Source organism: Nestor notabilis, unplaced genomic scaffold (genome assembly GCF_000696875.1).
Source record: "Nestor notabilis isolate BGI_N333 unplaced genomic scaffold, ASM69687v1 scaffold9460, whole genome shotgun sequence".
NCBI lineage: Eukaryota > Metazoa > Chordata > Aves > Psittaciformes > Psittacidae > Nestor > Nestor notabilis.
This window is the reverse complement of record NW_009910645.1, coordinates 8774-24562: the sequence shown is the minus strand read 5'-3', so window position 1 is coordinate 24562 and position 15789 is coordinate 8774. Positions and strand designations below refer to the sequence as shown.

The 15789-nt window shown below is 38.2% G+C and overlaps 1 protein-coding gene across 1 annotated transcript in view; it reads left to right on the top strand.

Moving 5' to 3' along the window:
• Window positions 1-15789, top strand: part of LOC104403028 (ADAMTS-like protein 3) — a gene marked incomplete at its 3' end in the record, with an annotated part of 121885 nt that overhangs the window by 98393 nt on the left and 7703 nt on the right. Inside the window, exons 6-7 of the mRNA XM_010011064.1 lie at window positions 4551-4677; window positions 13142-13216. Coding sequence (XP_010009366.1) covers window positions 4551-4677; window positions 13142-13216 — 202 coding nt within the window. The remainder of the gene's footprint in view (window positions 1-4550; window positions 4678-13141; window positions 13217-15789) is intronic.

The following is a 15789-nucleotide window of genomic DNA, read 5'->3' as shown; positions in this document are numbered from 1 at the left end:
AAAAGTTGAAGTTAAAAAACCTGATCCTGCATTGGGCTCTGCTTTGTCAGTTCTAGTCTGTTTTAGTATTTATGTTTATTGAGAGAAGACTCTGAAGGGGGTTTGGGAATTTCCAGGTTTTTCACTACAGTACTTTTTTTGCCGTATTGGAATCCTAGTGGAAGATCTGTCCCATGGGAGTCCTGTCTATTTTCTTGTCATGGGAAACTATAAACATCTTGTTAAGAAAGAAAGATCCATGAATTTAACAGATTGTACTTTGACCTTCACAATCAGAATTAACATGCCCTATTAATTTCTTTAAGTCTAATTCCTCAGCTGAAACTCTGCTAAGTGAATAAGAGCTAAAGAAACAGCTGTGGGAGCTTCTGAGAGATTTTTGGACTCATATTTGCAAAAATATTTGTGATGTTCCAGAGTCACCTCTAACATGGCAGCAGCAATTTCATTTTTCTCTTTCATCTGTGTTACTGTATTTTATACCCTGACCTTTTGCTCTTCCTTTGCCTTTCTAAACTTACATGAACCATTCTAAGCATGCTACGAGGTATTTAACACCCTTCAGTATTGTCTTTCACGATAGCACTGGCATACTAAGGTTTAGTTTAGAAGTTTGTTGAAGCAGGTGAGCATTTCTGTTCGCTGCTTATTCAGATGCTTTCTGTCCTGGCTGCTGGGGACAAAACACATGATTCCTTTTCATATTTCTATTTTTTCCTTTGGAACAGCGCAGACAAGTAACATACTCGGGTTCTGCCTCAAAGTAGTAATGGATCAGACACCTGTTTCTGAAAATAATCCCCACCATATACAAATTCATGGATACCTCATCGTGGACAATTTATTAAATGCACAAAGTACCCATTTCCCCAATACCCTTTTTATATTAAATTTCTACTGGTTGTTCATTTTATTACATATTGGTCAATATTCTCCCTGCTGTCTGAGGAGCTCATCATTAACAATCCTTGTATCATTTTTTGAATGATGGTATTTATGACTGCAGATTTCTTAAATGTGAAGGGTCCCAATCCTGCCATTACACAGTTTGTATTATCACTTGTTTCATTTATGTAGCCTATGTTAAAATCACCTAATACAATTATTTCTGACTATGCCCTAAAAGCCTGCAGATGTTTTCCCAATCTGCCTGTAATATTTATAGCTGATCCCTTTGCTCTGTAAACAGTGAGCAATGTGGGGTAAATTAACCCTAACAAATGCCTTAATTGTGAAAATCCTCAGACCTCTTTGGCTTGCTGAGATTGTGTGTGAGCTGAGGAAGGCTGTTGCCATATATAATTTTCTTGTACTTGTTGCTTGCAAACACACGTGTACTCTCTTCAAAATGTTTCATCAGACACTGTTCTTTTCTAGTAGTTACTGGCTAAAATTGTGAATACCTTATACTTATGTTTGATGTTTTAATATCATATGTGTTTGAGGCCGGATTTCCAAAGCTATGCCTTGCCCAAAATCTGAAATTCTGTGCTTGCTTCAGCCCTTAATTGTGATACTACTTTGAGTTTTCTGAATTGTGTTCCAGCATATCATTGCTTGATACTCATATTCATAACAGTTGATACAAACATAGTCTTGGGAGAAAGTCCACAGAGGGTGAATGCATCTAGCTGAACACCCCACCTTTGCTGGCAGGGGACCTGTAAAGCTTTTCCCACATCCAAGTCCCTTGCAGCTAGTGCTCCTGTTCTATTTCTGTGGCATTCGTCTTATTAAAAAATAAGCAATAATACTATAAGAAACAATCCTCCGAAATATGCTGCTGTGCTGATTATCTTTTTTTCTTACATTCCATGTTGGACACAATAGTGCCTTGTGTTTGTGCGGTTGTATAGTTTTTGTTATATGCAATGAGAGTTTGTTTTCATAGTGACTGTGTGCAATAGCTGAGTATATGTGTTTATTATTATCATGTTGGGCTTTAACGGGCTGATCTTGCAAGTACTCTGCTTGCTCAATACCCTCCTCCCACCAAATGCTTGTGAGATCTGCAGCCTACAAATATACAACAGCTATAATAAAAATAGCAGTTTCTCACACGGAATATCACAATGTGCAGCTTAACTTTTCCTTTGAGAATTAATTGATGAGTGAATAAACAGATTCTTGATATTTAGAAAATGGGATTACAGTATGAAATAGAAATGTGTTTGTGAGATCTGGGGAGAAATTACACTTGCAGTAGTTCTAACAATTTACCTCCATGTGCTAATAGTAACTTCGTGTGAATAAGAGCAGGAGAAACAGTGGAGAGCAATAAATACTTTAAAAGTCTGCCTGAGAGGAATATAGACTTTCTCAACTACTGGTATGGTCCCCATCGTTGCACCATTGGAATGTTTCAGAATCTTTAGGAGATTTATTATTGTAACATCCCTGTGAGGTGGGGAATTGCAGTTGTATCCCTTCCATGGATTGAAATCGAAAAACACAGGAAGTTTTCAAAGGTCAAAAAGAAAGTCTGTTGTGGAGCTGGGGATTGAGGGAGTTTTCAAGTGTAAAGCTGTTGTGTTGAGATTAATATTATTATAGCCCTGGAAATGTTATCTGCTTTCTGACTTGCACAGAAAGGTTCTGGTTTTGAAATGCTGTTATTTTCATTCATTCTCAGCGCTAATTGGTAAAAAAATGGGAAGATAAACTTGTTTAATTTGTTTACATAGTTTTTCTTTTTGTTATTTTCTGGATGTCATTGATAAACCCAGAGCTAATGTTAAAAAACATCAAGTGAAAACATTTTAATCTAAATCCAATCCTAACTTACGGTATAGTTTTCCCGCAAAGCTCCAAGAAACATCTGTTCTGAGATAGTCTGATTTCACATGTATGTTAATTTTACTTTTACAACTAAGTTTTTGTTAGCACTACTGTTAAATAATTTCACTTAAGCTGCTTCTTTCTTTTTAAAATGAATTCTTTGCTAGACTACATAGGATGAATATTTCCTTCAATTGTAGGAATAAAATAACTTCCTGCTGCCAATGTAGAATTCTGTGATAAATCTGCACCCTTTAGTAAGGAGATGCTGTTCAGTGCAACATGTCTCTCAGCCCAAGGTATCATAAGCTGTCCTCCATAATGGTATCCTCTTCAGAGAATGCAGGATGTAGGGAACTGGGAAAACAAGGGAAAGGGTCGGGAGTGGGAGGTGGGGCTGCTTTGCTGTCTTTTCTGTAGACACATGAAACCTTAAGATTACATTTCTCTATGTTTGGCAGTGGATGTGTGTGATTTGTGCAGTGTGTGTCTTATGTGTGTGTGTTAACCCAGACTGGGAGACCCAACCCTGCCTCTTACGTGCGGACTCCATCCTCACCTCTCCAAGGGGATTGTGTGTCAGTTTTGGCATAGCACAGATGCAGTGGATCTTGGCAGCTAAGACTGCCCCTTCCCCTTCCAAGCATTTTTATATAAGGAAGAGGAGTGTGCTGGCCAATTTCAGAATTCTAGCACTGCTTTTAACTGTGAATTTCCAGAGTGCTTTCTATCTGTTTGTCAGTTTGGAGTTCGGTTAAATATTCATCCATGATGAATGAGCTGCACTTCTCAGGGATGTGTGGCTATTAGAGGCATTTAGGCTGACTTGAGAAAACTTGAAGCTGCAGATGAGCTTTTTACCACATTGCTCAGCATTTGGTACTCTCTGCAAGTATCTTCTATGAAATGGTGAAGGGTAAGACAGGTGAGACCAAATATTTATCTCTCTTTCAGGAGGAAGGTGCTTTTAGTCAGTGTTGTCTACTCTTTGGCTTCCCTTTCTCACTCCTATGCTTCTTGTAGGGTAATTGGTATGAAAAAGGAAAACCCAGAAAAATGGTTTCATTACAGTTTGGAGAGTTTTCAGTTGACAGTTTTTCAGAAATGTTGCTTTTGGAATTTTTGGCAGAGTTTAAGTTAGGGTGTTTTTATAATAATCATTGGAAAGTTTTATAGATCAGGTCTCATATTCAGAAACAAAAATCACAAGGTGAGAACTGAATCATCCAAGTTTTTTAAAACCTGGTTAGCAACTGTATATGTGATTGACTGGGTGTAAATGGCAAATACGAGATCTACACAAATACCAGTTAAATTTTGAATGGCCAAGACACTAGATTGAGCACTGCTTGTAAGTGCTTGTCTGTGAAGCTGAAGGCTGAGTGCCCTTTAAACATATAACTTGGGTTATTTCATTGCATTAATCCTTCTCAGACATAATTAAACAGGTGATGAAAAACAAATAGTAAATAACATAGTTGTCCTTTGTGTTGTAAAGAATAATGCTCAATGGTATTCATTCACGTAAGTAGTGGGAAACCAATTCATGTATTTCCTATGCTCGAACAGCTTAATATATCAGTTGTTGTGGTTCATCATTAACATCGTGGAAAGGACAGTGTGCTTTAAAATCCTAAATGGCAAGATATGCTTTGATAGAATGAGGCCAGCTCATAAAATCAAAAGGATAACATAATAAATATAATTTCAGAAACCTGAGCATGTCTACTACAGCTTTGCCCTCCTTCTGACTGTGGTGTTGATGTTGGCAGGCAGTAGGCTGTGATCGACAACTTGGGAGCAATGCCAAGGAAGACAACTGTGGAGTCTGTGCAGGAGATGGTTCAACATGCAGGCTTGTGAGGGGACAAGCTAAGGCACATGTCTCACCAGAAAAAAGTAGGTTGCAAACTGATCCTATTGTAATCTATCCTTGACTGTGTTTTCTGCTTGTGTATGACCATACATATTGCGAGGTGACCTTTTAACTATATACTTGTTTGCAGTTTTCAAAGCTACTTATTCTAAAGTCTGTGCTAGATTAGTCTGTTGAAATTCCATGAGGGATACCGCACATTAGGATATAGCTAGGAAAGAATCCCAGATATGCAATTTTTTAATAGAGCTACTGAATTCATTCTATCAGGAATAACCATCAAGATGCACATCTTATTTTGGAGGGTATCCTCGTGTTGCAATATATGTGATGCTGCAGCAATGTTTTTAAAGCATGGAAACATCTTATAGATGGCTTTATGGAAATTGTGGCCCATGACTGAAAGTGCGTGGTTTTCAACTTAACTTTCTTTTTTTTTAATTGTCTAAAGACAGTTGGACTTCAGAGGGAAGTTAACTGCTTGTATGCTACAAAAAGCTCAAGATGAAAGGGAGTAATACTCTTCTCTCTTTTGTGTGTTTGGCTCAAATTTTGCTATTCTTTCTCAGAATAACTAGCATCTTACTTTGTGTAACTGTAGGTCTCAGTAGTATTGAAAATACAAGAGAGGAGGGGTATCAGAATTAGACCCTTTACTGGAGTCTTAAGAGTGACAATATCCAGGCAAGGTTTGTCACATATAGGCCTGCCTCTAACACTTGTGCTTTCTGCCCTCCCGGATGATGTTCCTTGTAGTCTCCCAGCATGTGTCTCATGAGTTTATCATGTACGATAGTTACCTCACATCTGCTTTTTTCTGTTTCTGAACTCACAGTATGTATTTATCCTATAGAGATGGAGCCTTTGGCATTACCTTTCTGCAGAGCCACAAGATGCAAGGGTGGTGATCTGGTGCTCTTAAAGTGGATACTTAAAGTCCAAATGCAAGCAGCTGTTTGGTTTTTTGAATGGATGAAGCACCTGCCTTTGACAGATGCATATATTTTAGTACTGTTGTAGTTCAGCCAGCAAAGAATGTAGTTCAGTAATTTAAAAACTTTTTCATCCTGAACACCGAGCAAATGTCTTGAATGTTTACAATGAGAAGAAAATGAGTTTTCAGGGAAGGCCACTTTTTATTCACTTTGTGCTATCAAATACTCAGACTTTCTGGTCAGCACAGAACATGCACTTGTGAAGCAATAAAAACTGGATAATATTTTTGTGTGTATATATAGGGATATATATACACAAAATACCTCTTTTCCTTTCTCATGTGGAGGTCAGCTGGAACAGAAAGGAATTGCATTGTCTATTCCAGTTTTACAGCAACAGAGATTCTCCTGGAGGACAATTCCTGGGGACACCCTAGCTGTTTCTGAGGCAACCCAAACTAAACTTGTTGGATTGGCAAACGTGGTTGGATAGTTCATGATAAGTGAAATAAAAAGATTCACATTTAATTGCTGCTTAGTATGTAGGTATAGTAAAGACAAAGTGATAAAAGGGATCTGGTTTTGAAACTGGCATTGTGCAACAAAATATTAATTTCACTTGTGGTATTCTGGCACAGGTAAGAACTGACTACAGCTGACATCACTTGGTGGAAGATCTGCCATTGCCTTTACCAGGTTACGAAGAATACCCATGGCTAATTGTTTTCTCTGCCATAATTTGGTGGCTTTTTAAGAGTTATTTAAAATTAAAGATGAAGAAAGACTATTCTGGGGAAAGGTGTCAGTTATGTCAAGTTTTGTTTTTACCTTGCACTGCAGTAGGCTATATTATACGAATGAATTCCATTCACATAAACAAAACACTACATATGCTACTAAAATCAGAACTTTTACCCATTTTCTTGGTATTGTGATAGTGCCAAAATCTTTTCTGGGTCAAGCTGTTCAACACTACAGAAGCAGTTCCATATAATCATCCTCTGTGTGAATGAAATGTGGAAATAAAGCCATGCTTTCTTTGTGCTAATGTATCAGTGAAGGGAGACACAGTATCGTCCAAGTAGTCATTTAGAAGCTTTCAGAACTAGCTTTGAGAAGTAAAATATCAACACATGACAGACATGTATTTGAGAGGGAGCTTGTAAGGTTGTGAGCAGGATGTAAATTTTATTTTGCAATGAGGCAAATTAAGGAATTGGAAGGAAAGCAAGAGCCAAAGATTTTATTATGAAAAAAAGGAGACATAAGGGAAAATAAAAATGCCTAGTTATCTTGGTCCTTATTTTAAGAAAAGAAATCTAGGCATCAATAGCAAATGATCTCTCATAAAAGACCCACTTCAGTTTATTATCGTTTTTATATGTTTTTACATAAAATGAATACCTTTTTTGATCAAAAAGCTGAACAGCACTGAAAGCAAGCTTACTGTTTTGCAAATATGAAATGAACTGTCATTTCAAAAGTTCTTTATTTTTTCCACTAACACTTAATTGCCTTTGAAAGACAAAGTAAGTTAGACTTCTGCCAGCAAGCCAGATTCTAACATTCTGGTAAAATGATTAAAGGTTTGACTAATGATATTCAAACAAAAAGTGTAATAGGTTGTAAAATGTACCGTCCCATTGGGAAATGAGATATCACGGGCCTGATGTTTCTAGTACTATATGCATGGAACTCCCATTAACTCTACTGCACTTCTTGCACATGGAAAAATTGTAGGATTGGGCCCTTATGTCTGCTTTCTGCACCATTATTGGCAAGAAGCAGTAGGAAAGTGTTCTGGTTCTGATACCAAGGAAGAAGAAAAGATGCTGGTTCTGAAATTAACAGAGAGTGAAGTTGAAGGCACAGACTTGTCCTAATCTGGTCTTATTTGATTCTCAAACTGTTTGATATTTGCAAGTTTTATCTCTCTTAACTTTTGCTAAAAGCTTCATACAAAAGTTTTCAATGTCAATAGCTTTGTAACTGCTTGAATATCTCCTTGCCATGCATTTTGTTTCCTATGGCACTTGGGAATGTACCACTGGTCACTTACTGTTACATGTTGGTATGTCATCATCCCCAAGCACACTTAACTAAGAGCCTAATTTCACTTCGGTCATTTATCTAAACAGAGGCTTTCTGCAAGGCTCCCTGTTCAGTATCATCAGCTGGTTCAGTTTTGTAACAACTTGCTACCTCGCATCTTTTTCCTTCTTTGGAATCAATATATATGAAGCTAGTAACCCCCATTGTCAGGGTTACCTGATACTTCACTTTATATGAATGATTGTTTGCCAAAATTCAACAGTTGGGTCAGAAACTTTCCGTGTCAGGTGCTCAATGTTTTGGAGAAAACTCAGCCAAAACAACTCTGCATATTCCAAGGACACAGGAGAGAAAAACATGTTGTTTCCCACTGTCAAAACATTCCTGAAACCTTTTCTTTAGTATGTCTTAACATCCCCCATTGTTGGACTTGATCACAGATCAGGGATTTGAAATTTGGCAGGCATTGGTCTTCTGGTCATAGACAAGTCTTTCGCCAATATCTGTGAACATCAACACGTATTTTACTACAATCCCTTCAAAAAAAACCAAACCCCAAAACAAACCCCTTTTTCGTTCAGGCTCTGTAGAGGCTTCTTGAATGTTAACAGCTGTCATTTCTGAAAACTTGTCCCTTTAAGCACGTTTAGCTTTTTACACGTTCTAGCTGCAAACAAACCGTATGTGAGCTGTCTTCACAGAATAAATTAACACGTTGCTCTTCCAGAGCTAAGCTGTTAAAAAGCATCCTTGATGTTGCTTTTGCTTCAGTGTAGAATGGGTACCATGGGATAAATTCTATGATGGCTCCTGCCTCACTTTCAGGCGTTACAGAAGAGATTTTGGGCAGATCTCCTGACTCTCCTAAGTTTCAGATTTATGAGTGGGGATGAGGAGATCATTTGAGAAGAAGGAAAGAGACTAGATGAACAGAAAAAAAGGTCAGTTCATACAGTGAAAAAAGACAGATTTGAGAATATGTGAGGAGCACCTAGGACTGGCTGTACACATATGTTGGGTCAAGGAAAAACAGGAAGAACGAAAGACTGAGATTAGATAAGGAATCTGGGGTGGGAGATGGAGTCCGAAACACTTGGGAGAGGAAGGAGAAAAATCAACTGTATGTAGAACTAGGAGAGGTAGTTGGGACTGGTTTGGCAGGAAAACTGTGTGGGGAGAGATAGAATGCCAATACTTTAGCATTTCAGTTTGGAGTATGTTTTTTGAAGCAAATTTCATTATGGTCCTAACATACTGCTCATAGTTCACATCATGGAGTGGTCTTTTTGTTGAATGAAGCTAAAGCAGATGATGTGCCCCAGAAAAGCACCTGATGTTTTCCAGGAGCTACTGAATATTCAGTCTGTGGGATCAGACTAATGTTGGTCCAAGGTGAAGCACCTGCAGTGTGTATAGTGTGGATGCTGGGTCTTCAGCACCAACTATTTCAGTCTACAGATCCGTTTAGTTTGGTTGGTTTACTTGGAAATGTTATAGGTAGTGTGAAGTCTCCTTCACTACTTTCCTGATCTCTCATGTCTTACTTGGAGATACTCATGTGTAAGAACATTGTCTATTTCATTATTTATTTCACACTGCACTTTCTTGAGATGCATTTTCTTGATGGGCTGCTTACTGTGTGTCTTTGAACATTTTCTCCAGTGCAAACAAATTTTAGAAGAGGTGTCCAGAAGCAGAATGAAGTACGTAACCAAAATGAGTTGTGGTCACACTGTCTCAAGCAAATGACCATACCTTAGAAATACTTACCCAACAGTGCAAAGAAGTGGCATGCTCAGATGAAGAGACAGCCTTAAGTGGTAAAATCAGTGGGTAGAGGGATTGAGGTCCAGAGGAGTGGAGGAGTGTGAGACCGAAGAGAGAAAGACTCAAGAACAGAAAGGATGTGCTCATACAGATTTTTGCAATGTGACTCTGAGTAGCCAACACTGATCTAGTTCAGGTGTCTCTTAAAGGTTATCTATATGGCTTTGCCCAGATTCTTCTTATGAGGCAGCTCAGCACATACCCCAGAACCAATGGCCTCTGAAATTATGCCTAATGTTAGAGTGGATGGGGGAAGCCACCACAGTAAGACTCCAAACTTTTTGAGCTTTTTGTTTCCCTTGTGCTGTTAGTTGTTCCTGGACTATTGTTCTTTGTGTTTTGAGAGTACATAGGTCTTCAATCAGAACCAAGAACCTGCAGATAAGTGCTGAGCGAATACATGGAAAGAAACAGTTTTTATAGGCCTGAAATAAACCCTCTGCCCTGCTGTAAGAGGAGAGAGGGAAAAATCCCAACTGGCCCATATGTGAAACAGTAAATGGGTCCACCATGGCCCACATGGAAAAATAAATAAAACTTGCTGAATTGGATTGAACTCAGGAATGTGGCTCCTTTATTTTGATCCTGGGGATTAGCTCCCAGTCTTACCATAGCAGGGAGTCTGATCTTGCTCTCATTGAAATCCAAAATCTAAATCCACATTAACACCATAGAAACAGGATCAAACCTTGCCATCTAGAGTAAAAGCAAACCAGGAGCTTAATCAGCAAGTGCTTTGTGTAGCATGTGCACACTTGTTTGCTGAGAGACTCCCCATGTAAGAGCAGGAAGCCCATTTTGAGCAGGTGCTGGAGAAAGATGAACCAGATGCCCTCGGGAATCCATACAGTGAAAGCAGTGTTAGAATAAAGAGACAGTATCTCACCTGTTTCTCAGTTTTTAAGATGAGATTTATGACTCTAAAATCGTATTTTATGGTCTAGTGTTTCTGCATATTCCGGATGATTTGGGGATTATTTGTTTTCAGCTTTAGACAAAGGTTGGCACTTAACTTTCAAAGATACATAAATAGTATAAGGTGGGGGAGATAACTGGAGATTTTAAGTATAGATTTCAGAATAGCAGTTTCCCCTTATGTTTTCATAAGAGTTCACTGCTTTTAACAGTGTAGATCCTACTGATTTAATGGGAAATGTGCAACATAACCATTTTTAAATGGGTTTACAGGACCTTGTTCTCCTTTAAGAATATGAATTATGTGCTTCAACTGAGAACCAGAGACCTCTGGAATATATAGTTTTGGAGCCAGACCTGGACAATCGTAACTACTGTTTCATAGGAATTTAAAGCTGTCCTCAGGAGAAGGTGGAGTCCCTTAGGTCAGTTCTGCCCCGTTTTCTTCCAGTTCCCCATCTCAGTTCAGAATTCCAAAAATCTCACTTTTATTTTTTCCTATAATTTACTTCATCTCATGGAAGGATAGAGCAAGGTCATAATTATCTCAGTCAGGTTACAAGAATCTTTTGTCTGCTTTCAGACTTCTTGACAGGTCTGCGGGGGTGCAGAGGTTGAACATTGCTGTGGTGGTGAACTTAGTCATCTCCTCTAACGCAAATAAAATACTTTCTGGTAATATTGTCTCTGCCGCAAAGAAACACCAAATTTAGCACCCCCGTGAGACTTTTGGACCATATCAGAGAGTGCTTCGGAGAGGGTGGAATGTCTGTAGTATTATTAAAGGAATGTGAAGCATCCTGAAAAGGGATCAACAAGGCCTGCTGAGGCGAGTGGAGCTTGCTGTAAGGAGGTTGGAGGAAGTAAAGCAGAACGACCCTGGTTGTTCTCAAGAGGAGCAGTCCTACACATCTCTGCACATCTGCAAATCCCAGCCTCATCTGTTCAGCACAGAGTGCCCTTGGTTCCACTTCAAAACAGCAGTTGCTTTATTCAGAGCTGGTCATAAGCAGACTCTTATTTGAGGTTTTGTGCCGTAACTGCTGGTTGGTTGTCAAGACAGGATACAATTCCTGACCAAGTAGGGACAGATGGGCCCCTCAAACCTGTTTTCTCTCAAATACTGTAGAGCACATGAATTCAGTAGTTATTTCCTTACTTTAAAGATACGCACATTCGCTACCTTCTGGCTATCTTTAGCAATTCGGCTGATGAAAAACCAAGATGCAAAAAGATATTAAGTGGTTCAGTAGTTAATGTTTTTTCCAGGGCTCCGTAGCTGTATTATTGTTCTTACTGTAGTATTTTTCACTCTGGTGGAATACCCAAGTATGAAATTAATAAAGATCATATTTTATTACATCCAAAATAAATTGTTATATTTAAATGTCCTTCCTAGAAATTGGCGATATAAAAACTGTAACATAAGAAGGTGTTTATTTCAGAAAAAATAATTGCAGCATTTGCTTGAAGTATCCTGAACATTTGGCAGGATTTCATACTTATGCTAAGGAGATGTAAACCAGAAGCTGATAATTTAGCATCTACTATAAAAGGGTCTGGTTTAAAGTGGAAAGAAACATTCTTCAACTAATTTTTAGTTAAAACTAAACTCAAATATTCTTCCTTTAAATATTGTGTGAGTAGTTCTGGAGCCAGTGCATCACTGACCTTCAACTCACATTACTTTTTGAATTTGAAAACTGAAGTTCCTCAACACCCGCCCCTAGATACGTGTTAATGCTGTCACTGAGCAGAGCACTCTCCTGCAATGGGCCCATGTTTGCAGGTCTTGCCTTGAAGATTTGCAGCTGAGCTGTGATGGAAACAGCAAGTTGGCACTTCATTGCTTGGAGACTTCTCTCGTTCTTTTGTGGATATCACTGTTGTGCACTGTGCATATACTTTTCTGAGAGTGCTGCCTTGCTGGCATGAAAGACTCTGGCCTATTGATTCGACTGTTAACTCAGTTTGCTTGGGCAAATCACAGATTTCCTACAGTTGAAATGGAAAGTAATAACTTTCTGCCTTTGTAAAGTGCACTGAAGTAAGTGTGTTGAACATTTATATATGAAGAGGCCATTCAGGCAGCCAAAAGCTGTTTTGTATTGACATGTCCTATTGAGGGCTGGTTTGTTTTATAGTTAATTTTAAATTGAGACTCTTACTGGAAGGAATGATCTTATATCGTATGTTAGATGCAGACGCTCTGTTATAACATATGCGTTATAGCTAAAATATATTTGCTCTTAAGTGGTCTGTAATTGGTTAAGGGTTAGTGTTAAGTAGATGATTTATTTCCTGTAAGTCCTGCCACTTATTAAAGTTGTGACCTGCAGCAGGAAATGAGGTGTGGGCAAAATGAAACTGAACAGCTGCAGATTTTTGTAAGGGGGAAGTGCTACTTAGCAGATTCCTTATGTCAATTCAGTGATTAGGAAATAAAACTAGGACAACAGAGTGTAAATATGTTCCTAATACACTACTGACATTTCAGTTGTTTTTGTTAATAGCAAATAGTTTTCCAACAGCAAGAAAGATTTACAAGTACATTTGTAGCTCTTACTAGTTGCATAGCATAACAAACAGACTCAGTATACTGTACTTAATAAAATCACATATGATTATTTTTCATAGAAAAATTGTGAAACCTGTTAAATATTTTCTTAGACACATTTGACAGTTTTCAGTCTAGTTACGTGATGTGCAAATTCCCTGATGCAAGATAAGTTCTAAAACAGTTCTTTAATTTTCCTAGGGGAAGAAACCGTGATTGCCGTACCACATGGGAGTCGCAGTGTGAGAATTACCCTGAAAGGACCAGCACACCTTGGTATGACTGAGCTGTTTTATGTATTTATTTATAGACAGAAGGTAAAAACAGAACCTTGTATCTGAACTCATGCAAACTTTGGGAACACATCGTGACCTTGATTCCTCTTCTTATCTTTAATATCTAGCATGTAGGTATTCCTAGAGAACACTGGAAGTTCTCTTAGTAAAAAAGAGTGCACATACTGGTGGTTTCTAAATTTGTTTAAACCAAGTAATTCTTATATAAGACATCTAAAATACAGTGCACTCATAAGCTACATGCAAACAATTACATGAAAATTACTTTCAAGAGGCTGTGTGTGGGATTGGTAGCACTTGTATAACCCAGCACCAGATTTCTGCTGAGGAGTCTGAGATAGCATAAATAGTCCAATTGAAGTAACACTTGGTCAGTGAGCAGTGATGCAGGAAAAGCAGTCTAGGTAAATATGAGGTAAGGGGTTTTTTTAATAAAATAAACCATGCAAGACCTGTTTCAATGTAATACTTTTGGTCATTACCTACCATCTTCGAGAAACAGTTTGCTCTTCTCTGACATCTGTTTCCTAATATTTTTTGTAAGGCTGATGGTTGTATCTGTGGTGATTTCTTTACCTATAGGCCTACTTTACAAAGACCTAATCTTTTCAATGATAAGTGGTACTGCCATACCAAGTAGTGAAATACACCATTCCTTAATGTTTTGAGTAATTTTTTTTATCAGTAGTAGTGGAAGACTTCGTCTGAATCATAGAAATAAAAGGACTTCTATTGGTCTGAGTAAATAGAAGACAAATACATTTTATTTGAAAATTGCTCATCTATTGGTTTGCTTTGAATATATTGTTACTCTCTCTCATAGAAGAATTTAAAGACTTTCATTTTAGAGAAGCTCCAGAAGAACAGTAACTTATAACACTGAGATCAACAATGTACAAAGCTGAACTTACCTTGAAATAAATAATATTAATGTAAAACTGTTGCAAGGGATGTATGAAGGAGTGATCCTGACCAGTTCAGGTCAGGACTCTTGGTCTTTCTTAAGTAGTTCTGCAGAAGGAAGTTGTTGATTCAGCTTTGTATAAGGAAAAAGAACTAGGTTCAGTGGCTCCTGAGGGATTTCTGGAAAGCTCCTGAGGAATGCAACAGCAGCTTTGTAACGAAGTACAGAGTGCTCCTGGCTTCCTACCCAGGGTGGTTCTGTCAAGAAGCTGTGGCTTGGCATTACCTTTGTCAGCTAGTTCTCTTTCTTGCTGGACGAGAATTGTGAAATGTTCCTTTAACCACTTCCCCCAGCACATCTGTTTGCAAATCTATGAGGATTTAGACATTTGTTACCTACAATTTAAAACTAAAATTGCAGAGGTGAAAAACAAGTGAGAGCTGTTGTGGGGAGGGAGGTGGAAATGGTTTCTGGCTTCATAGACAGATCCTCAAGAACTGATGTTCTAGAGGATGTGCTTTGGGAAAATTTGCTTGTGTGCCTTTGTGACTGTATGTATGTTTGTGGATGTTTGTCACTTAACAGAAAATACCAAGTGATCTTCGTTCTGCAGCTTCATTGACTTCTGTGTGGGTGTGCTGGTATAATGAGAGGCAGAATTTTAAAAACATCTCCTATAATTACAGGCTCCATTTGTCAGAGTTGTTCTTCCTGGCTTGTAAGGAATTGAATTTAAGAGGTAGAGCACGGACTACTTATTGTAGAATTTTATACTGCCTCCTGTTGCCAGTATATATTTGCTCTTCAAGTAAAGTCAGCAGCTGAAACGCTCGAAGAGCACGATGGAGTGTCTGGCACTTTTCCCTTTATCTTGTGTTCTTTTGTGCTTCATCCTGGGCTTTATGATCTGCTCTTGTTCCAGGAAAACACAGCTGCTGGATTAATCAAAAATGGAAATGTGGTTGGAGATGTAGCGCATAACAGATTTGAAACAAATAAATGCTCTGAACATTGTTTTACAATCAGCAGCTTAGTGTTGTAGGGAAGACTGCATTTGTTTGTAGCTGGTAAGACTAAGTATTTTGTTTGTGTGTTATGGACACCTTAAGACAGGCAACAGATTTATTGGAGAGCAAAGAGTGTCACTCTGGGTTTTTTCTTACAAATAGGTCCCTCTTGTACTTCTGTCTTCTTGGGTTTGGTGAATGATTTGGTGGGAAATAACCAAGTAATTACTACAAAAATGGTTACAAATAGACTATTTCATTGTGTTGGTTTTGGTTTTGATTTGGGCTATATTATGGCTTTTCTAGCAGTTGTTTTAAGACCATTAGAATCAAAAGAAAGACTGAAAGTTCCCTGAAATTAATCCTCCAGCAGAAGAAACAGGAAAACCAGAAGCTAATATTTTTACAAGTGGCTAATGCTAGATAACTGAGTTCATGAACTTAGGGAGGTTAGCTTCACCAAAAGGAACTGAAACTTTCTTCCCTTTTTGTCAATATCTTTGCTGCTTGCAGGGGTTTGTGTTACTTGACAATGTTTAGTTGTACATCTATGCACTGAATTGTCTTTTGAGGAAGACAGTGTTGCTTGCATTTTAAAAAGATGTATTTTGAGTCTCTGTAATGTTCTATCTACAAATGAAT